The 21868-nt window shown below is 47.4% G+C and overlaps 2 protein-coding genes across 4 annotated transcripts in view; one reads left to right on the top strand and one right to left on the bottom strand.

Moving 5' to 3' along the window:
- The window catches only part of LOC109897902 (DNA-binding protein RFX2-like), a 63306-nt gene extending 58727 nt beyond the window's left edge, over nt 1-4579 (top strand). For both annotated transcript variants that reach the window (XM_020492554.2, XM_020492553.2), the window contains 3 exons: nt 1552-1705; nt 1911-1953; nt 2061-4579. In XM_020492554.2, coding sequence (XP_020348143.1) covers nt 1552-1705; nt 1911-1953; nt 2061-2176 — 313 coding nt within the window. In that variant the 3' untranslated portion in view covers nt 2177-4579. The remainder of the gene's footprint in view (nt 1-1551; nt 1706-1910; nt 1954-2060) is intronic.
- The window catches only part of LOC109898778 (F-BAR domain only protein 1), a 46781-nt gene continuing 29492 nt past the window's right edge, over nt 4580-21868 (bottom strand). Inside the window, exons 7-27 of one of the 2 annotated variants that reach the window (XM_031833303.1) lie at nt 19805-19909; nt 18920-19018; nt 18624-18720; nt 18402-18519; nt 18147-18171; nt 16504-16564; nt 15950-16128; nt 15676-15700; nt 15500-15556; nt 9852-9903; nt 9487-9614; nt 8345-9358; nt 8061-8185; nt 7772-7940; nt 7536-7650; nt 7274-7429; nt 6657-6789; nt 6324-6520; nt 6063-6127; nt 5357-5524; nt 4580-5229 (exon numbers count right to left, since the gene is read on the bottom strand). In XM_031833303.1, coding sequence (XP_031689163.1) covers nt 5201-5229; nt 5357-5524; nt 6063-6127; nt 6324-6520; nt 6657-6789; nt 7274-7429; nt 7536-7650; nt 7772-7940; nt 8061-8185; nt 8345-9358; nt 9487-9614; nt 9852-9903; nt 15500-15556; nt 15676-15700; nt 15950-16128; nt 16504-16564; nt 18147-18171; nt 18402-18519; nt 18624-18720; nt 18920-19018; nt 19805-19909 — 3117 coding nt within the window. In that variant the 3' untranslated portion in view covers nt 4580-5200. The remainder of the gene's footprint in view (nt 5230-5356; nt 5525-6062; nt 6128-6323; nt 6521-6656; nt 6790-7273; nt 7430-7535; nt 7651-7771; nt 7941-8060; nt 8186-8344; nt 9359-9486; nt 9615-9851; nt 9904-15499; nt 15557-15675; nt 15701-15949; nt 16129-16503; nt 16565-18146; nt 18172-18401; nt 18520-18623; nt 18721-18919; nt 19019-19804; nt 19910-21868) is intronic. The other variant, XM_031833304.1, reaches the window with a different exon arrangement.

The following is a 21868-nucleotide window of genomic DNA, read 5'->3' as shown; positions in this document are numbered from 1 at the left end:
CACCACCATGCTTCACCGTAGGGATAGTGCCAGGTTTCCTCCAGATGTGACGCTTGGTATTCAGGCCAAAGAGTTCAATCTTGGTTTCATCAGACCAGTGAATATTGTTTCTCATGGTTTGAGAGTCTTTAGGTGCCCTTTTGGCAAACTCCAAGCGGGCTGTCATGTGCCTTTTTACTGAGTTGCTTCCATCTGACCTCTCTAACATTAAGGCCTGGTTGTTGGAGAGATGGTTGTCCTTCTGGAAGGGTCTCCCATCTCCAGAGGAACTATGGAACTCTGTCAGAGTGGCCATCGGGTTCTTGGTCACCTCCTTGACCAAGGCCCTTCTCCCCCGATTGCTCAGTTTGGCCAGGCGGCCAGCTCTAGGAAGAGTATTGGTGGTTCCAAACTTCTTCCATTTAAGAATGATGGAGGCCACTGTGTTCTTTGGGACCTTCAATGTTGCAGAATTGTTTTGGTACCCTTCCCCAGATCTGTGTCTCGACACAATCCTGTCTTGGAGCTCTACGGACAATTCATTCGACCTCATGGCTTGGTTTTTGGTCTGACATGCACTTTCAACTGTGGGATCTTATATATCCAAATCATGTCCAATCAATTGAATTTAACACAGGTGGACTCCAATCAAGTTGTAGATGGATGCTCAATTTAAACAGCATGTATTTGAGCTCCATTTCGAGTCTCATAGCAAAGGGACAAACTTTTCACTTTGTCATTAAATGGTATTGTGTGTAGATTGCTGAGGAAAATATTTGATTTAATCCATAATTTCAATGTATTTAATGTAACAAATGTGGAAAGTCAAGGGGTCTTAATGCTTTCTGTGTGTGTGTGTGTGTGTGTGTGTGTGTGTGTGTGTGTGTGTGTGTGAGTGTGTGTGTGTGTGTGTGTGTGTGTGTGTGTGTGTGTGTGTGTGTGTGTGTGTGTGTGTGTGTGTGTGTGTGTGTGTGTGTGTGTAAAACTGCCAAAATAAGTGTTTGAAAGCAGTTGTTTCCACACAGTTCTGGTTCTAAGTTAATTAAGAAATGAACGTCCCATCATGCTTAGGGTCATGTATAAAAAGTATTTTGGCTAGCATGGCTGGAAGAGATCTCAGGGACTTTGAAAGAGGGGTCTCAAAGAAGCATAGGGGGTTTAAAGTGTGTGTGTCTCAGTCACCAGATCTCAACCCAATTGAACACAAAACACTGGAGTGGTGCCTGAGACAGCGTTTTCCATCAACAATACACCAAATGATGGTATTTCTCATGGAAGAATTGTCACATCCCTACAATTGAATTACAGCACTTGTAAAATCTATGCCAAGGTACATTGAAGCTGTTCTGTCCTAATACCCCATTAAGACACTTTATGTTGGCGTTTCCTTTATTTTGGCAGTTACCTGTATATATACAGTATGCATTTTCACTAAAGTGTGGTAGTATTTTCAGGCTGATGAATTTTGGTGGTTAACGTCATGTGGCGTTGGCAGATTGAAGCTCATTGGGGCTGTGTTAATGTAATTTCTCTGATTGCCTCCTCCCTCTCTCCCCTCCTCCTTTCCCCCAGCTCCATGGTGATCAGGGACCTGACCCTGCGTAGTGCCGCTAGTTTTGGCTCCTTCCATCTCATCAGGCTGCTCTACGACGAGTACATGTTCTACCTGGTGGAGCACCGCGTCGCCCAGGCAACCGGAGAGACGCCCATCGCTGTCATGGGAGAGGTGAGTGGGCAGCCTTTCATGTACCAGTTTCCTTGAGCTATCCTGTGGAACTCCTGCAAAAGTCTGTGAAATAATGATGCATATTTTATCGCACACCAGGTTATATGGTGAGAGTTTCTGGTTATGAGGTAAATGGCCTGTTGACAGCATGTAAATCTGTATTAGCCTATTACTAATATAATTTCTCCTTTCTTCTGAAACACAGTTCAGTGACCTAAACTCAATGTTGCCCATGCTCATGGATAAAGGTTGGTCTACTCTCCCTGGCTCCTAGTGTTTGACTTGCTGTCCCCTATGTCTCAATGTGGAATCAATTTAGACCTTACCTTTTTGTTAACCTCTGTTCCTATCTCAGACCCGTCCTTCTCAGACGACATGAGTGACATGGGCAGTGACGAGGGCCGGGGGCCCAACGAACCGATCGTGAAAAGGGAGAGGATCGAAATCAACCACTCGCTGCAGGAGATCTGAGTCCAGATGAGGCCCGTGACCCTCTCTCAGGAGTCCCGCTGAAGCTCTGGGCTCTCCTGGTCCTGTCAGCACACTAAGAGCCGGTAGCCCAGCCTGCTACACAGCGAGTGTGTTCAGTGTATATAGAGAAGAGCAGCAGGCTCAGCCCCTACCCAACCACTCCTCCTAGTTAGTGTATTTAAAGGGGGACTCTTTATCCCAGGGAAAACAATGAATGCTCACCAAGTGGGTCTGGTTTGACCTGACAGGGGTATACAGTTCAAATTTCTGTTTTTTTTCTCCCTGTTTTGCAACTGTGAATAAGAATGACTTTGTGCAGTACCCATGTTGGATACATGTAACTTTGTATGAGTGGTGTGTTTCTTATCCTTTATTAGCTGTGCCATAGTGTAATTCCAGTGCCTTAGATGCTAACTCTTTAACCACCACTACTACAGATGTCTATCTCCTCCCTCAGCTGTGCCTCTACCGCAGTATGAATGTATTGTTTCAAAACCTCAGACATTCTAAAGCACCTTTAAACCTGTAGGTGTAATAGGATTATTCTATACGTGTTGCCTCAACGCACATTGATGCAACCAACTGACCCAAAGGACTTGTCCCTCTCCCACCAGCGAGGCCACTCGTGGCTCTGTCAGTAGGGCCTGATGCAGAGAAAAAGACCCTAGTCTCATTGTTGATGGGATAGCAGGGACCTCTAACACCCTGGCCGTATGAGATGATTAGTTACCTCCTCCTTTTCTATGCTCTGCTCTGCTTTGTTCTTATGAGGCAACTATAAAAGAGTAGCCACTGTTAACTCTACCAACTCCCCCATACTCAAGTAACCTTCTCCATGTATATATATATATATATTACTTTTCATCCAAATTGTAACTATTCTATGATGCCGTTTGGCATCAACTCAATTTCAGGATGCACACAATGCTGGTCTCATTGATCCATGACTCTAGAACTTTGGGGGGTGTTTCTAGACGTCACACCCCAGAGTCTAGGACAAGCCAGTTGCATCTATATTGATGAGACCTTTAGATTTATGTTTTAAGGACTGAAATGAGAGTGGTGAACTGTGTTCAGGAAACCACCAGATTGTATGTATATATATGATGATCTACCTTCTGGGTTAACTGGAGCTGTCTGGCATCCATTTTGTGGAGCCGTATGTCTGGCCCAAACTGGGCCATGTCTAATTTCTTAAGGGATGTAAAATAGTATGTTTTTACCAAAACGTGAAAGAGCGTTGGACCTCTGAAGCCAAAACCCTTAAAAGGAAACTCCTAATTGCATCTGTTCAGTTCAAATGATGCTCTGAGTTCAGATACAGTGTGGCTCACCCCCTTAATGGTACCGTTACTCAAATGGACTCGTTCCATTTTGATTGGAGGGGGAAATATTCAGAATATCCTGATCCAGGTTTAGTTTAATGCTCGATATATGAAAGTGTAAACGGCTCGAGACGGTTTCTCTAAAGATGATTTACATATTATATAGCCGTACAATTGTACTGTACTGATTGTGCGAAACCAACAAACTGTTAAACATTCATACATAAATATATTTCTTAATATGATGTAGAAAATGTGTTTATTAATGGCCTTTTGAGTTCACATGGGGCTGGATCACACCGGTATTGTGGAAGATTGAAATTGAAAGGCAACGTTCAAAGACTGCATTCATGGTAAACGGAAATTACCTTTACATTTTTAAAACACGGATCTTCCGCAATACGGATTCAATCCAGCACTTGGTCTTTCCCCAATAATTTCTCTCTTCCCATACTGTACCGTTTGTGCTTTTAAAAGGGGATGTCCTCCTTGCTTTGATTATTTAGTGGCTGGGACTGATGTGTGTGACGCAGACGTTTTGTCTTGTTTTGATCATTTTCTATGTCTTATGGTCAACAACAATATTTAACTGTAACAGTGTTGATATTTGGGGTGTAAGTGCCCAATTAACCGTCAGTCACGTGTCCATATTGAGAGAATCTCCATTTCTATTTATGAATAAATATAACTGATTTAATTACTGATTGACATGAACTTTTTTTTCTAAACACTTTTGGTTGAATTTTACTCCCCCCACCCACAGAGTTTGTAGTAGCTTGAGAATCCTGAGCTCTTTGTAACTCGTGCCTGTCACAGTACTTTGCCTTTTAAGTGCTTTGGAAAGTAATTTCTACGTGAACTTTAATGTTTTTTGTAATGCTGTTTAGACTTTTGGCTGAGGATTATTTTTTATTGAACTAAATCTGGTTCTTCTTACAAGTATATTGAACCCTTATTTTTATGTATTTTTAAACATTCTTGACTACACTTTACCTAGAGGGCATACAGTCTGTAACAAACTGCATAGTTCAACTGTATTTTGTACTGATCAATGTGTAATAAATTGGTGGAAACCATCTGTTTTTGGCCACGTTCATTTATTAATGAAATGTGTATATTTTGGAAAAACAGCTTTACTAACATTTTTCTGTCTTCCTGGCCAATGAAGTGTTAATACTGTTATCACTGACAATGATTCTGTCTATATGTGCAGAAATATTCCTTATATTTACATTAAATTCAAGTTTCCATGGAAATTCTGTTCAAGACATTATGTTAGTAGTATGTTTATATTCATACACACAATTCTCTCCAATAAAGCCAACTTCTTACATCCAGTTTTCAAACTCCTGATATAAAAAGGCACACAGAACACAATGCAAACACAACAAACAAGATTCAATACAAGAAAAAAAGATGGGTACACTCCTCTGGGAAAGGGCGAGGATTGCGTGTACAATTCAGAGCTGAAAAAGAAAAGGCTAGGTCCGAAAACGAGCTTGATCCTTTTTAGCGGCAAGGTCAGCATACACATGTTAAGTGCACATTCTCCTCCAAAGCCAGGAGAATGAGTGAGCACGGTGTCTGGTCCCAATGTCAAACCCATCCCAGTCTCTGTCCTCTACCTCCTGGGGAAGGAGGTCAGTATGGCCCAGAGGGCTAAAAGTGCAATGTGTACTCCAGGAACTCCTATTGCTCCTCACAAGGAGCAGCCTGCCATGTACTTCCCTGCCAAGGAAACACAAACATGTGGTGAAACACATTATTAAAAAAATTCCATACCATCTTTTGTCAAATTCCAAGGCCCACACACTATCTTATTGGCCAGGCTTAGTAACATATGGTGTTACTGTACCTGTGGCAAATCTCTTCTTGACCAGGGACATACGGTAGTGACTGCCCACCAGCTCCACATCCATGCCCGACAGAGAGGCCCCGGAGCCCACAAACTGGACTGCCAGGCTGGGGGGAGGTCCACGAGGAACCTCCAGGCATTGCCAGCTGGCACACAGAGTACCAGAGCCTGGAACAACCAACAATTGACACATTCTTCAGTTCCCCTCCACTAACAGGAGCAAGTTAATCACACAGGCTTGTTATTTAAAAAAATACACTTTTCCCACTAGCACTGACTGAGAAATACTTTGAGGGAAAATCTACTTTGTACGATTGTGATCTCGTCTCACCTAGCAATCTTAAGATGAATTCACTAATTAGAAGTTGCTCTGGATAAGAGCATCTGCTTAATGACTAAAATGTTTTAAAAAATGATAATCCCTGCCAATTCTCCTTTATATTATCACTGACCCATCTTCCACTCAGGCTCAGCTTTCATATGCTAATCTTGATATTTAAGATAATGATACCTTCATAGAGGCTGCATATTAAAATAGAGAAGAGGGTGGCACTCAATGCAATTATGTAGTCAAGGGCCAGACTTGGAATAAAGAACTTTATACTGCATTTATATTTCCTTAACCATAATTTATATAGATAGAATAGGACTGATATGTGGCCATTGAGTGAGATGGGTGTGGATGTACTGTAGACAGACAAGTAACCTTTGCTGTGGTTGGTAGGGGAGAGGTTGGGTAGTTTCCACAGTAGCTGTCGTTCCTCAGCATTCCTGGGAAGGCAGACAAAGGGTCAGTGGGGCCAACCCAGTTCCCACTCTTCTCTCTTTCTCCCCCTCTTTCCCAGTCTGTCCTCACCTTCTCCCTGACCTTCAGTCCGTCCTTTCTCCTACTTTCACTATACCTCCATCCCTCCGCCCACCATGCATCCCCCTTTCATTCCCTCCTCCTACTCCCACCCTAACTCACCAGGAGGCTGGGGGCTGGCATTGCAGGTCTGTTGCGGTGTGGTCGAGGGGCAGCAGCACCTGCACAGCAGTGAGCTGGGTGGAGGGGGCGGTGGCTGGGCAGCAGTGGTAGTCCAGTGCTACACGGGTCACCGTGCCACTACGCTGGCACTCTGCTGACAGCAGGAGGGGAGCACGACCAGGGTCCTGGGACGACACCTGAGAGGAACAGAGTTGGGAGAGGTTGTTGATGCTGTCATTTGGAAGACAAGGGAAAATGTGTATCTTGAAGAACACTTTTGTGTAACTTCAGATGACAGAAGGTAAGAGAGTACCACTGTACTTCATCAGTCACCTGGTATTTGAGTAGGGCCACATTATAGTAGGAGGCCAGGGGGTTGAGCTCAGCCTCTCTCTGCAGGTAAAGGTTCAGTGCCTGCATGTTGAACCAGAAGTCCCTGGTGTCTGGGTCACTCTGAGAGGGGTCACTGTGGAGAATAACACAAACCGAAGAATGAGACATATCTATATCTTACCATTTCAGCAATCTGCAGACATCTGTGTTGTTTAGTAACAAAAACCAATTTGTGTGCATCTTCGGGACAAAACAGACTGGGTTGGTTTCGAATCATAGGATTATTGACAACATGCAAACTATATTTCTCAAACACATTTGCACAATAAGCACTTTGTTACAGTTGTTAGTTAGCAAATTTTAGCTGTAATGTCAGATGTGGTTAAAGCAAAAACACCTGAAAAAGGCATCGAGAACCAGATAAACTATCTGAAACAAGCCACCTATGATTCCAAACACGCAGCGTCTTGTCATTGTTGCTAGCTATCAGATCATTCAGAATCATAAACACAGCCTTCTACCCTTGCGATGTGCGTGCATAATGTGTGTGACATTGTCACGCAACCTGTCTATATTTCATAACCTCACAACCAATCCCATAGCTTATATTAAGCTACCTGTAAAGCAGCTTCTGATTGGGCAGAAAGTGGTTAACCCGGGAGATGTTGACCAATCGAAAGCTGAGGACCGGGGCGTTTGGGTTAGCAGTGAAGATACGAGTGATTCCAGCAGGAAAAGACATGGTGAGATCTCCTGTGATCTTCACCAGACAGCTGGAGAAGAGAGAAGAGAAACATACACACACTTAGCTTTCAGCAGGCCTGTGTATAATAGGTAATAACACTGGACCTGGTGTACAGAGGGCTTATGTATGCTGACCGGTTGTGTTGTCCACCTTTGAAGTAAGCATTGATGTATTCTGTGATGGCTGCAGCCACAGGCCATAACTCTTGGGTGCTCAGGGAGATCGGGCTCGGTCCGCGAGACAGATGCACTGTGGGAAGAATAGCTATGTCTATGACAAGTTCAAGGCACAATGTCCTTATTCATAAGTGCTTTATGCTATTGAGTATCTTTAAAAAAACGGGCTTAAAAAGTGTTGTGTTCAGACTAACTGTGTAGGGGCGCATGGTCTTGGTTCAGATGTGAGAGGGGTGAGGGCTGCCCACCTCTGGCAGGGCTGGGGGCGCGTGTCTGTGCCCCCCACTCACTGGGGCTGGAGGAGGAGGACGAGGTGAGGTCTGGGCTGGGTTCCGGCTGAGGAGACGAGCACACTGACCTGGACTGAAGACACACAGGAAGAAGTGAGCAGTTACAGTAAGTAGTTGTCTACAGGCTTATAGCTGCACAGATCTGGGAGACCAGAGCTTCTGTAGTCCGGTTGATTTTCCTGAAGACACTCACTCTCTCACAGCCACTCAGTCTGCCTGAGGACCTCTTGGCTCTGGCTGGTCTGGGAGGGGCTGCCACCAGCAGCTCTGCACTGTCCTGCCTGAAGCTTTGCTTTGAACCTAGAGGAACATTACAACCTGGAAGACAAGAGGAAGTTGTCTAAAAGACAGTGTGGGGTTTGGAATAGAGTCAAATATAGTTGTACATTTGGGAAAATATATTTAGAAAATCCAATCTCAAAATATAGCTAGTGCATAGACATCTGAGGCCAGTAGTGTAGTGTTCAACATTCATACCCTTGTGTGAGCCCATGTTGCAGGGCGGCTGTGATGTGTTCAGGTCCAGGCAGTTCTGGTCTTTATCAGTAGAAAAGCACAGGTCCTCCTGTGGCCCAGAATGCCGTGTGAGAGGCAGGCCGCTCCTGCGTGGCTCGCTTTCGCTGCGTGACTCACGGTGCTTCCTCCCTCCCTCCCGGACCACTCCACCCAGGGCCAGAGACCCAGCCGAGGTCCCCTCACTGAAGGGGTTGTGGACAGAGTTCCAGTGCACCAGCTCCTTCTTAGGATGGGATAAGGGGAGGGAGTTTGAGTTGGGGGTCAGCCTACTACTGCTGACGATGTGGGTCAGGATTCCTGTCGCGGCAGCTAAGGCTGACTGGTGGGTGGGGCTGCCAATCATAGTGATGGCGAATGGGTCATCAGGTGATTCTGGGGGCGGGGCACTACGGTCTCGTTTCCGGTCCCTGTCCTTGCGTGAGCAGGAGGAGGGGGTGGGAAGGGTTTTACTGTCACTGAGGGAGCTGGAGAACGGGTCGCCCTGTACCGCTATCCCCCTTCCGTCTCTGGAGGGGCGCGGGCGTGGGGGGGCCCAGGCGTCAGGGGGGGGCGGGGTCTCCTGGGTGACGGTCCTCTCGAAGGCAGCCAGGAAGGGGTCTTCAGGAGGGATGTGTTTACAGCTCCACAGGGCCGGGTCCAGCTCTGGAGGGGCTAAGGACTGGGAGAAGGCCGGGAAGCAGAGGGCTGAGGGGTCCATGTCTGGAGGGGGGCGGGAGGATCGTGGAGCAGCTGCCCAGATACCGGCAGGGTTGTCCTGGGGGTGGGGGCTATGTTCCGGGGAGGGGTCTCTAAAGACAGTGAGGAAGGGGTCTTCTGGCCTGCCCAGTCCTGCTGGTTCTTTATTCTGACTTGCCGATGGCCAAGCTGCCCAACCAGCCGGCTCAGGGGAGGGGCCTAGGGGCTGATGGGAAGGTGAGTCCAGCCCTGAGTCCTCTACGTTCTCAGGAGAGGAGGAGTCAGAGGAGAAGGCAGCATCTGGAGGGAACAAGGGGAGACTATCATTCTACTACCTAAAACAGTATGTATCACACATAAGATCAGGCCTTTTTACTAACTGGAAAAACTTCTGTCCCTGTCATCATAATACTTTAAACCGTATTTACATTCAGAAGCACCAAAGACACTCTCTGCTCTCTGTAGCTGATCTCTACCAGCAAAGCTTTTTGATTTGAAGGCCGACTCCAGAGGAGGTCCAAAGAGACTGTCCGAGCCTGACGCAGTAGAACTCAACCTAGAGAGTGGGTGAGAGACAGTGAGAAATGAGAAAGGGAAACAGACAGTGAGGGAGCAAGAGAGGGAGATAATACGTCACCAGGAGTGAATAAAAAGCAAAACCAGAGGTAATGTCAGGTGATGCAGTACTGTCATCAGATCTCCTGCTGGCTTCTTCTCCCACAGCATCTCTCCACCTCACAGCTATGTACGACAGAGAGAGGGGAGGACTGGAGTGTGACTGACATTCACTCACCTACTGGGATCTGGACTGGAGGTGGATCTGCATAGGCCATCCTGCTCTCCCTCTGCAAAAGACACATACACACACTTAGTGAAGTTTAATTTGGGACTGCTCCCCAATCAGGGAGAGATGTGATTAGCTAGAGTGCCGATTGAGAGCAGCCGTAAGGGAATACCCATTACCTTCCATAAAGATAAATACCAGCTATTAGCCTGGCTTCTCTAAGCAACATCAGCACAGCGCTTTACGCTATGGTTTTAATCAAGGCACTCATCATTAATCCAGTCTGCTCATTTCCCCCACAAATAGCCTCCTACTGTAGCATCACAGGCTGCTACTCCCTCACTAATAAACCATGTTCCAGACAGACCTGAGGCGTGACAAATAGACAGTGTCATTCAGCCAAGGTCAGCCACCTTGACGATTTATCACTGGACGGATACGCACTGTTAAGCTTAATCACATTCACATCACTTCAGACTGGGAGTAACATTTCTATTTATTTGATTTAACTAGGCAAGTCAGTTAAGAACGAATTCTTATTTACAATGATGGCCTCCCCCGGCCAAACCTTCCCCTACCCCAGACGATGCTGGGCCAATTGTGCGCCACCCTATGAGACTCCCAATCACGGCCGGTTGTGATACAACCTGGATTAAAGAGGCTGTATCACTAACATTAAAGGTGGAGGAATAGTATGCTATAAATGAATACCATATGAAACAAACAGTTATGACCTACCACTGATAGAATATAGGGAAATGATCAAGTACTACTGACGCTGCAGAAACAGCAGAGAGAGAGAGTGTACTACTGACGCTGCAGAAACAGCAGAGAGAGAGAGTGTACTACTGACGCTGCAGAAACAGCAGAGAGAGAGAGAGAGAGAGAGTGTACTACTGACGCTGCAGAAACAGCGGAGAGAGAGAGTGTACTACTGACGCTGCAGAAACAGCAGAGAGAGAGAGAGAGAGAGTGTACTACTGACGCTGCAGAAACAGCGGAGAGAGAGAGAGTGTACTACTGACGCTGCAGAAACAGCGGAGAGAGAGAGAGAGAGAGAGAGAGAGAGTGTACTACTGACGCTGCAGAAACAGCGGAGAGAGAGAGAGTGTACTACTGACGCTGCAGAAACAGCAGAGAGAGAGAGAGAGTGTACTACTGAACGCTCGCTGCAGAAACAGCGGAGAGAGAGAGAGGAGTGTACTACTGACGCTGCAGAAACAGCGGAGAGAGAGAGAGAGAGAGAGTGTACTACTGACGCTGCAGAAACAGCGGAGAGAGAGAGAGAGAGAGAGAGAGTGTACTACTGACGCTGCAGAAACAGCGGAGAGAGAGAGAGAGTGTACTACTGACGCTGCAGAAACAGCGGAGAGAGAGAGAGAGTACTACTGACGCTGCAGAAACAGCGGAGAGAGAGAGAGAGTGTACTACTGACGCTGCAGAAACAGCGGAGAGAGAGAGAGTGTACTACTGACGCTGCAGAAACAGCAGAGAGAGAGAGAGAGAGAGAGAGTGTACTACTGACGCTGCAGAAACAGCGGAGAGAGAGAGAGTGTACTACTGACGCTGCAGAAACAGCGGAGAGAGAGAGAGTGTACTACTGACGCTGCAGAAACAGCGGAGAGAGAGAGAGAGTACTACTGACGCTGCAGAAACAGCGGAGAGAGAGAGAGAGTGTACTACTGACGCTGCAGAAACAGCGGAGAGAGTGAGAGAGTGTACTACTGACGCTGCAGAAACAGCGGAGAGAGAGAGAGTGTACTACTGACGCTGCAGAAACAGCGGAGAGAGAGAGAGAGAGTGTACTACTGACGCTGCAGAAACAGCGGAGAGAGAGAGAGAGTGTACTACTGACGCTGCAGAAACAGCGGAGAGAGAGAGAGAGTGTACTACTGACGCTGCAGAAACAGAGGAGAGAGAGAGAGTGTACTACTGACGCTGCAGAAACAGCGGAGAGAGAGAGTGTACTACTGACGCTGCAGAAACAGCGGAGAGAGAGAGTGTACTACTGACGCTGCAGAAACAGCGGAGAGAGAGAGTGTACTACTGACGCTGCAGAAACAGCGGAGAGAGAGAGAGTGTACTACAGACGCTGCAGAAACAGCGGAGAGTGTACTACTGACGCTGCAGAAACAGCGGAGAGAGAGAGTGTACTACTGACGCTGCAGAAACAGCGGAGAGAGAGAGTGTACTACTGACGCTGCAGAAACAGCGGAGAGAGAGAGAGAGAGTGTACTACTGACGCTGCAGAAACATCGGAGAGAGAGAGAGAGAGTATACTACTGACGCTGCAGAAACAGCGGAGAGAGAGAGAGAGAGAGAGAGTGTACTACTGACGCTGCAGAAACAGCGGAGAGAGAGAGAGAGAGTGTACTACTGACGCTGCAGAAACAGCAGAGAGAGAGTGTACTACTGACGCTGCAGAAACAGCGGAGAGAGAGAACTACTGACGCTGCAGAAACAGCGGAGAGAGAGAGAGTGTACTACTGACGCTGCAGAAACAGCGGAGAGAGAGAGAGTGTACTACTGACGCTGCAGAAACAGCGGAGAGAGAGAGAGTGTACTACTGACGCTGCAGAAACAGCGGAGAGAGAGAGTGTACTACTGACGCTGCAGAAACAGCGGAGAGGGAGAGTGTACTACTGACGCTGCAGAAACAGCGGAGAGAGAGAGTGTACTACTGACGCTGCAGAAACAGCGGAGAGAGAGAGAGTACTACTGACGCTGCAGAAACAGCGGAGAGAGAGAGAGTGTACTACAGACGCTGCAGAAACAGCGGAGAGAGTGTACTACTGACGCTGCAGAAACAGCGGAGAGAGAGTGTACTACTGACGCTGCAGAAACAGCGGAGAGAGAGTGTACTACTGACGCTGCAGAAACAGCGGAGGAGAGAGAGAGAGTGTACTACTGACGCTGCAGAAACAGCGGAGAGAGAGAGAGAGAGTGTACTACTGACGCTGCAGAAACAGCGGAGAGAGAGTGTACTACTGACGCTGCAGAAACAGCGGAGAGAGAGAGAGAGAGTGTACTACTGACGCTGCAGAAACAGCGGAGAGAGAGAGAGAGAGTGTACTACTGACGCTGCAGAAACAGCGGAGAGAGAGAGAGAGAGAGAGAGTGTACTACTGACGCTGCAGAAACGGCGGAGAGAGAGAGCGAGTGTACTACTGACGCTGCAGAAACAGCGGAGAGAGAGAGAGTGTACTACTGACGCTGCAGAAACAGCAGAGAGAGAGAGAGAGAGAGAGTGTACTACTGACGCTGCAGAAACAGCGGAGAGAGAGAGTGTACTACTGACGCTGCAGAAACAGCAGAGAGAGAGAGAGAGAGAGAGAGGTGTACTACTGACGCTGCAGAAACAGCGGAGAGAGAGAGAGAGAGAGAGAGAGTGTACTACTGACGCTGCAGAAACAGCAGAGAGAGAGAGTGTACTACTGACGCTGCAGAAACAGCGGAGAGAGAGAGAGAGTGTACTACTGACGCTGCAGAAACAGCGGAGAGAGAGAGAGAGTGTACTACTGACGCTGCAGAAACAGCGGAGAGAGAGAGAGAGAGAGTGTACTACTGACGCTGCAGAAACAGCGGAGAGAGAGAGAGAGAGTGTACTACTGACGCTGCAGAAACAGCGGAGAGAGAGAGAGAGAGTGTGTACTACTGACGCTGCAGAAACAGCGGAGAGAGAGAGAGAGTGTACTACTGACGCTGCAGAAACAGCGGAGAGAGAGAGAGAGAGTGTACTACTGACGCTGCAGAAACAGCGGAGAGAGAGAGAGAGTGTACTACTGACGCTGCAGAAACAGCGGAGAGAGAGAGAGAGTGTACTACTGACGCTGCAGAAACAGCGGAGAGAGAGAGAGTGTACTACTGACGCTGCAGAAACAGCGGAGAGAGAGAGAGTGTACTACTGACGCTGCAGAAACAGCGGAGAGAGAGAGAGAGTGTACTACTGACACTGCAGAAACAGCTGAGAGAGAGAGAGTGTGTACTACTGACGCTGCAGAAACAGCGGAGAGAGAGAGAGAGAGAGTGTACAACTGACGCTGCAGAAACAGCGGAGAGAGAGAGAGTACTACTGACGCTGCAGAAACAGCGGAGAGAGAGAGAGAGTGTGTACTACTGACGCTGCAGAAACAGCGGAGAGAGAGTGTACTACTGACGCTGCAGAAACAGCGGAAAGAGAGAGAGAGTGTACTACTGACGCTGCAGAAACAGCGGAGAGAGAGTGTACTACTGACGCTGCAGAAACAGCGGAAAGAGAGAGAGAGTGTACTACTGACGCTGCAGAAACAGCGGAGAGAGAGTGTACTACTGACGCTGCAGAAACAGCGGAGAGAGAGAGAGAGAGTGTACTACTGACGCTGCAGAAACAGCGGAGAGAGAGAGAGAGAGAGTGTACTACTGACGCTGCAGAAACAGCGGAGAGAGAGAGAGAGAGAGTGTACTACTGACGCTGCAGAAACAGCGGAGAGAGAGAGAGAGTGTACTACTGACGCTGCAGAAACAGCGGAGAGAGAGTGTACTACTGACGCTGCAGAAACAGCGGAGAGAGAGTGTACCACTGACGCTGCAGAAACAGCGGAGAGAGAGAGTGTACTACTGACGCTGCAGAAACAGCGGAGAGAGAGAGTGTACTACTGACGCTGCAGAAACAGCGGAGAGTTAGAGAGTGTACTACTGACACTGCAGAAACAGCGGAGAGAGAGAGTGTACTACAGACGCTGCAGAAACAGCGGAGAGAGAGAGTGTACTACAGACGCTGCAGAAACAGCGGAGAGTGTACTACTGACGCTGCAGAAACAGCGGAGAGAGTGTACTACTGACGCTGCAGAAACAGCGGAGAGAGAGAGTGTACTACTGACGCTGCAGAAACAGCGGAGAGAGAGAGAGTGTACTACTGACGCTGCAGAAACAGCGGAGAGAGTGTACTACTGACGCTGCAGAAACAGCGGAGAGAGTGTACTACTGACGCTGCAGAAACAGCGGAGAGAGTGTACTACTGACGCTGCAGAAACAGCGGAGAGAGAGAGTGTACTACAGACGCTGCAGAAACAGCGGAGAGAGTGTACTACTGACGCTGCAGAAACAACGGAGAGAGAGAGTGTACTACTGACGCTGCAGAAACAGCGGAGAGAGAGAGTGTACTACTGACGCTGCAGAAACAGCGGAGAGAGTGTACTACTGATGCTGCAGAAACAGCGGAGAGAGTGTACTACTGACGCTGCAGAAACAGCGGAGAGAGTGTACTACTGACGCTGCAGAAACAGCGGAGAGAGAGAGAGTGTACTACTGACGCTGCAGAAACAGCGGAGAGAGAGAGTGTACTACTGACGCTGCAGAAACAGCGGAGAGAGAGAGAGAGAGAGAGTACTACTGACGCTGCAGAAACAGCGGAGAGAGAGAGAGAGAGAGTACTACTGACGCTGCAGAAACAGTGGAGAGAGTGTACTACTGACGCTGCAGAAACAGCGGAGAGAGAGAGAGAGAGAGAGAGTGTACTACTGACGCTGCAGAAACAGCAGAGAGAGAGAGAGTGTACTACTGATGCTGCAGAAACAGCGGAGAGAGAGAGTGTACTACTGACGCTGCAGAAACAGCGGAGAGAGAGAGTGTACTACTGACGCTGCAGAAACAGCGGAGAGAGAGTGCTAACTACTTACCCCTGTGGGTGGCGCCCTCTCCCTCCCCCTCTGAACGTCCTGTAGTACTGCTGTTTCCTGTGGAGAGGACAAGAGGAGTCAGAGTACCACGCACACACACAGAGAAATGCGTAAAACATAGACAGAGACAGAAACCCAGCTATTTCTAACAAGATGCCGGTTTTAATGGAACTTACTGGAGAGATGACGTTTGATTGACACCTGGAACGAGAGAGAGCAGAGTTGTTAATTACACTGTCTGGGGATATCTAAACAATGTAGAACGTTTACATCCTGCTGTTATTGCAACAACGTGGAGAGACAATAGCAGGGAAAATAAACAGATGAGCATTTCTGAGCTTCCCTTTTCATAAATCTTAGACTTTTGATACCACACCATGTGAAAATCCGCAACACATTTCATCCTTAGCCTCCCCTCTGGTCCTGTACCCTCTCCTTCCCCCGTCATACCCCTCTGTTGGGGGGCAGTGTGAGTGCCCCCACGGTGGCTTTCAGCTCCATCTCTGTAGCAGCAGAGTTGCTGCTGCTGCCCACCGGACGGATCTGGATGTGGAACTTCTTGGGCTCCTCGTCGTCAAAGTCAGAGTCGCTGGAGTAGAAGTTGTCCTCCTTGTCCTCCATCGAGCAGCGTGCGGACAGAGAGTCAAGGAAAAGTGACCTGACGGAGGGTGGACAGTAGACTGACTAAAATGGATGGGGAAGAGCCTTACGCCTTGGACAACTTTGGGATTCAGGGGTTCCTTTGTCCAGCCTCATTCACTGATAATGGACTGGAGCTGGACTAGGTCTATTTACATGTCTCTCAGGGGGCAGGGAGACTTCATGTTCTACTCATCTCATAAGAGACTGTCTAGACTGCTTTATAAAGATAGAATACTCACTTACACAGTGGCAGGAAGCCTTGCTTTCATTATGAAGATAAAGAGGTCTGTCCAAGGGAATCTTTACTACAATACAGTAGAGACAGCCTCTCGTCTGATAGTCAGTGTTAATGCAAAGGATATCATTCTGATTGACGTCTGCTCGGATTACAAACCCCTCCTCATCCACCTCTAGGGGAGAGTTCTGTGTGCAGAATACAGAATACCCATGTTGGATACAAACATAAATACTTTCTCCTAGTGTTTGATAAGCTTAAAGTGCCATAACAACCCTTCACCCTGTGATGTTGTCATCAGGAGATCACTTTAGGAGCAGTGTGAAAACTAGAACCTGGATAAATGGAGGATCTCAGTTTGCTGGTTTGCTTCATGTGAGGAGTTTGAAATTATGTATACTTTTACCTTTGATACTTAAGTATATTTAAAACCAAATACTTTTACTCAAGTAGTATTTTACGGTATTTTTACTTGAGTCATTTTCTATTAAGGTATCTTTACTTTTACTCAAGTATGACAATTGGGGACTTTTTCCGCCACTGGTCAAAATAATAAAAAATAGACAACCAAACACTGCCAGACACACCATTGTCACACATGATTACTCTCCCTTGCTCATACACACACACACACTGTACAGACACACACACACACACACACACGCACTGTACAGACACACACTGTACAGACACACACACACACACACACACAAACTGTACAGACACACACACAAACTGTACAGACACACACACAAACTGTACAGACACACACACAAACTGTACAGACACACACACAAACTGTACAGACACACACACAAACTGTACAGACACACACACACACTGTACAGACACACACAGTACAGACACACTGTACAGACACACTGTACTGACACACTGTACTGACACACACACACACTGTACAGACACACACGCACACAGACTGTACAGACACACACGCACACAGACTGTACAGACACACACACACAAACTGTACAGACACACACACAGACAGACTGTACAGACACACAGACTGTACAGACAGACTGTACAGACAGACTGTACAGACACACAGACTGTACAGACACACAGACTGTACAGACACACACGCACAGACTGTACAGACACACACGCACAGACTGTACAGACACACGCGCACAGACTGTACAGACACACACGCACAGACTGTACAGACACACACGCACAGACTGTACAGACACACACAGTACAGACACACACAGTACAGACACACATAGTACATACACACACAGACAGGCTGTACAGACAAACAAACTGTACAGACAAACACACAGATTGTACAGACACACACAGTACAGACACACACAAACACACAGACTGTACAGACACACACAAACTGTACAGACACACACAGACTGTACAGACACACACAGACTGTACAGACACACACAAACACAAACTGTAGAGACACACAAACACAGACTGGACAGAAACACACAAACACAAACTGTACAGACACACAAACACAGACTGGACAGACACACACAAACAAACTGTACAGACACACAAACACACACACACAGATTGTACAGACACACACACGCACACATATTGTACAGACACACACACGCACAGACTGTACACACAAACACAGACTGTACAGACACACACAGCATTGACAGCGGGGCACAGTGATATGCTGTTTAATTCACCACCGGGGATGTACAACTGATAATGGAAGAAAGGTCATTGATTTGATGGTTTTTGAGCCACTGTGAATTAGCATATACTCACTGGTGTCTCCGTCACAGCTGAATCCCTGCAAAAAGAAACAAAGATGAATTTGGCTAAGTGACAAGATAGTATCACAGATGGAGCTGACAAAAGAAAGTGAGGGTAATTGGGATTTATCATCTGCGTGTGCGTGACGACATCGCTCCAGTAATTTCCATTTATCTCGGCTTCTTGGTAAAAATAGCTGGGTTTCTGTCTCGGTCTGTGTTGTACGCACACATGTCTGTGTGTGTGTGTGTGTGTGTGCATGCTCACGTTGAGTCTGGCTCTTTGTCCCTCTTGCCCAGTCCAGGAATCCTGAAGGCTTTTCCTCGACTCTTCTTACTCCCCTCTGGTACTAAAGCTGTCATGTACTCTTCAAACCCCACCAGGGCTGCCACATATAGGGACACACTACAGTGAGGACAAATCGGACACACGCTCACGCGTACACATGCTGGGATCAAACCATCTGTTTATGCTGTTTGTGTGGTGTACCTGGTTTGTCTTTGCCTGTGCCCTTCTGCTCTGCAAACCTCTGGATGAGGTTATCTATGCCGATGTTCTCCACGTTCTGTTTGAACTCCTCATGGACCTGAACAGAGGAGAGAGGTGCTCGTTGCAGTCAGAGAAGAGATAGGGGTTTGGACTGGAGAGTTTGTTGTGGATGTGCTCGGTGTGTGGAGTTTGACTGTGGTTCAGTTTGAGTGTAGAAGGAGACAACCCCTCAAAGAGGTCAGTTAAATCCCTCCAGACAGGCTCTCCTGGCCTGGGTCAGTGTCTGGGTGACCTACCTGTCCCACCTGGACGTGGGTGTCCTCTATGGAGTGGGAGTATCCTTTGATTAGCTGTTTCATCTGCCTCAGGTGTGCCTCCTCGATGTCCTGGAACTTCTGTACAGAGGACAGGAACACAAGTGTTCAGACACCAAGATGGGTCCTAATTACAGCAAACTACCCCAAAGCACAACAAAATGCTACTAAAAATACCCCAAAGCACAACAAAATGCTACTCAAAATACCCACAAAACACTGGCGCAAACTACCGCAAAGTGCAGTTAAGTGGTAAGAAATAAACCAAAAGAACCCAAAGTCAAAGACCAGAGGCAACTGTACAGGAAGAGAACCAGGTACAGACCAGAGGCAACTGTACAGGAAGAGAACCAGGTACAGACCAGAGGCAACTGTACAGGAAGAGAACCAGGTACAGACCAGAGGCAACTGTACAGGAAGAGAACCAGGTACAGACCAGAGGCAACTGTACAGGAAGAGAACCAGGTACAGACCAGAGCAGTGGAGTATAATAGAGGTCCCATCCAAGGTAATAACCAGGTACTAATCACAACACTGCATGTGGGCTAGAGTAATAGCTTGAAAGAACACCCATCATGCTCTGGGCTGTAGTCTTCATGAAATCCCCCCGAGCTCTCTCCTCCTCACTCATTATCAGGGACAGATCTCCCATTAGCTATGAACAGGTAATTGGTCACCAGGATTCCAGTCATCATTTAAAAACCAAATATAGCACCGTTCATTGGATTTGTTGAGTGTTTCCTTGGAAACTGTGCAGGTAGCCATGGAGACGTGTTCATTGTGAACAAAAACGATTTGCTAACTTAAGGGAACCCCAGGATTGAGTGTGTCTAAATAACCCGCCCCAGGCCCAGTGGACCGACTGACCTGGGCTGATTCGCTCATCTTCTGCTCGAAGTCTCCTCCCACGCGGTTATACTTCTCTATACACACAGCAAACGACTCTGCAGATTTCTTAGACTTCATCTCCGCCTAGTGAGAGAGAGAGAGGGGATGATTATAGACTTCCTCCTAGTGAGAGAGAGAGGGGATGATTATAGACTTCCGCCTAGTGAGAGAGAGAGGGGATGATTATAGACTTCCTCCTAGTGAGAGAGAGAGGGGATGATTATAGACTTCCTCCTAGTGAGAGAGAGAGGGGATGATTATAGACTTCCTCCTAGTGAGAGAGAGAGGGGATGATTATAGACTTCCTCCTAGTGAGAGAGAGAGGGGATGATTATAGACTTCCTCCTAGTGAGAGAGAGAGGGGATGATTATAGACTTCCTCCTAGTGAGAGAGAGAGGGGATGATTATAGACTTCCTCCTAGTGAGAGAGAGAGGGGATGATTATAGACTTCCTCCTAGTGAGAGAGAGAGGGGATGATTATAGACTTCCTCCTAGTGAGAGAGAGGGGATGATTATAGACTTCCTCCTAGTGAGAGAGAGGGGATGATTATAGACTTCCTCCTAGTGAGAGAGAGAGGGGATGATTATAGACTTCCTCCTAGTGAGAGAGAGAGGGGATGATTATAGACTTCCGCCTAGTGAGAGAGAGAGGGGATGATTATAGACTTCCGCCTAGTGAGAGAGAGAGAGGGGATGATTATAGACTTCCGCCTAGTGAGAGAGAGAGGGGATGATTATAGACTTCCGCCTAGTGAGAGAGAGAGGGGATGATTATAGACTTCCGCCTAGTGAGAGAGAGAGGGGATGATTATAGACTTCCTCCTAGTGAGAGAGAGAGGGGATGATTATAGACTTCCTCCTAGTGAGAGAGAGAGGGGATGATTATAGACTTCCGCCTAGTGAGAGAGAGAGGGGATGATTATAGACTTCCGCCTAGTGAGAGAGAGAGGGGATGATTATAGACTTCCGCCTAGTGAGAGAGAGAGGGGATGATTATAGACTTCCGCCTAGTGAGAGAGAGGGGATGATTATAGACTTCCGCCTAGTGAGAGAGAGAGGGGATGATTATAGACTTCCGCCTAGTGAGAGAGAGAGGGGATGATTATAGACTTCCGCCTAGTGAGAGAGAGGGGATGATTATAGACTTCCTCCTAGTGAGAGAGAGAGGGGATGATTATAGACTTCCTCCTAGTGAGAGAGAGGGGATGATTATAGACTTCCTCCTAGTGAGAGAGAGGGGATGATTATAGACTTCCTCCTAGTGAGAGAGAGAGGGGATGATTATAGACTTCCTCCTAGTGAGAGAGAGAGGGGATGATTATAGACTTCCTCCGAGTGAGATAGAGAGGGGGTGATTATATACTTCCTCCTAGTGAGAGAGAGAGGGGATGATTATAGACTTCCTCCTAGTGAGAGAGAGAGGGGATGATTATAGACTTCCTCCTAGTGAGAGAGAGAGGGGATGATTATAGACTTCCTCCTAGTGAGAGAGAGGGGATGATTATAGACTTCCGCCTAGTGAGAGAGAGAGGGGATGATTATAGACTTCCGCCTAGTGAGAGAGAGAGGGGATGATTATAGACTTCCGCCTAGTGAGAGAGAGAGGGGATGATTATAGACTTCCGCCTAGTGAGAGAGAGGGGATGATTATAGACTTCCGCCTAGTGAGAGAGAGGGGATGATTATAGACTTCCTCCTAGTGAGAGAGAGAGGGGATGATTATAGACTTCCTCCTAGTGAGAGAGAGAGGGGATGATTATAGACTTCCTCCTAGTGAGAGAGAGAGGGGATGATTATAGACTTCCTCCTAGTGAGAGAGAGAGGGGATGATTATAGACTTCCTCCTAGTGAGAGAGAGAGGGGATGATTATATACTTCCTCCTAGTGAGAGAGAGAGAGGGGATGATTATAGACTTCCTCCTAGTGAGAGAGAGAGGGGATGATTATAGACTTCCTCCTAGTGAGAGAGAGAGGGGATGATTATAGACTTCCTCCTAGTGAGAGAGAGAGGGGATGATTATAGACTTCCTCCTAGTGAGAG

The sequence above is a fragment of the Oncorhynchus kisutch genome, linkage group LG10, assembly GCF_002021735.2.
Source record: "Oncorhynchus kisutch isolate 150728-3 linkage group LG10, Okis_V2, whole genome shotgun sequence".
In the NCBI taxonomy this organism is placed as follows: Eukaryota; Metazoa; Chordata; class Actinopteri; order Salmoniformes; family Salmonidae; genus Oncorhynchus; species Oncorhynchus kisutch.
This window is presented reverse-complemented; position numbering and strand designations above follow the sequence as displayed.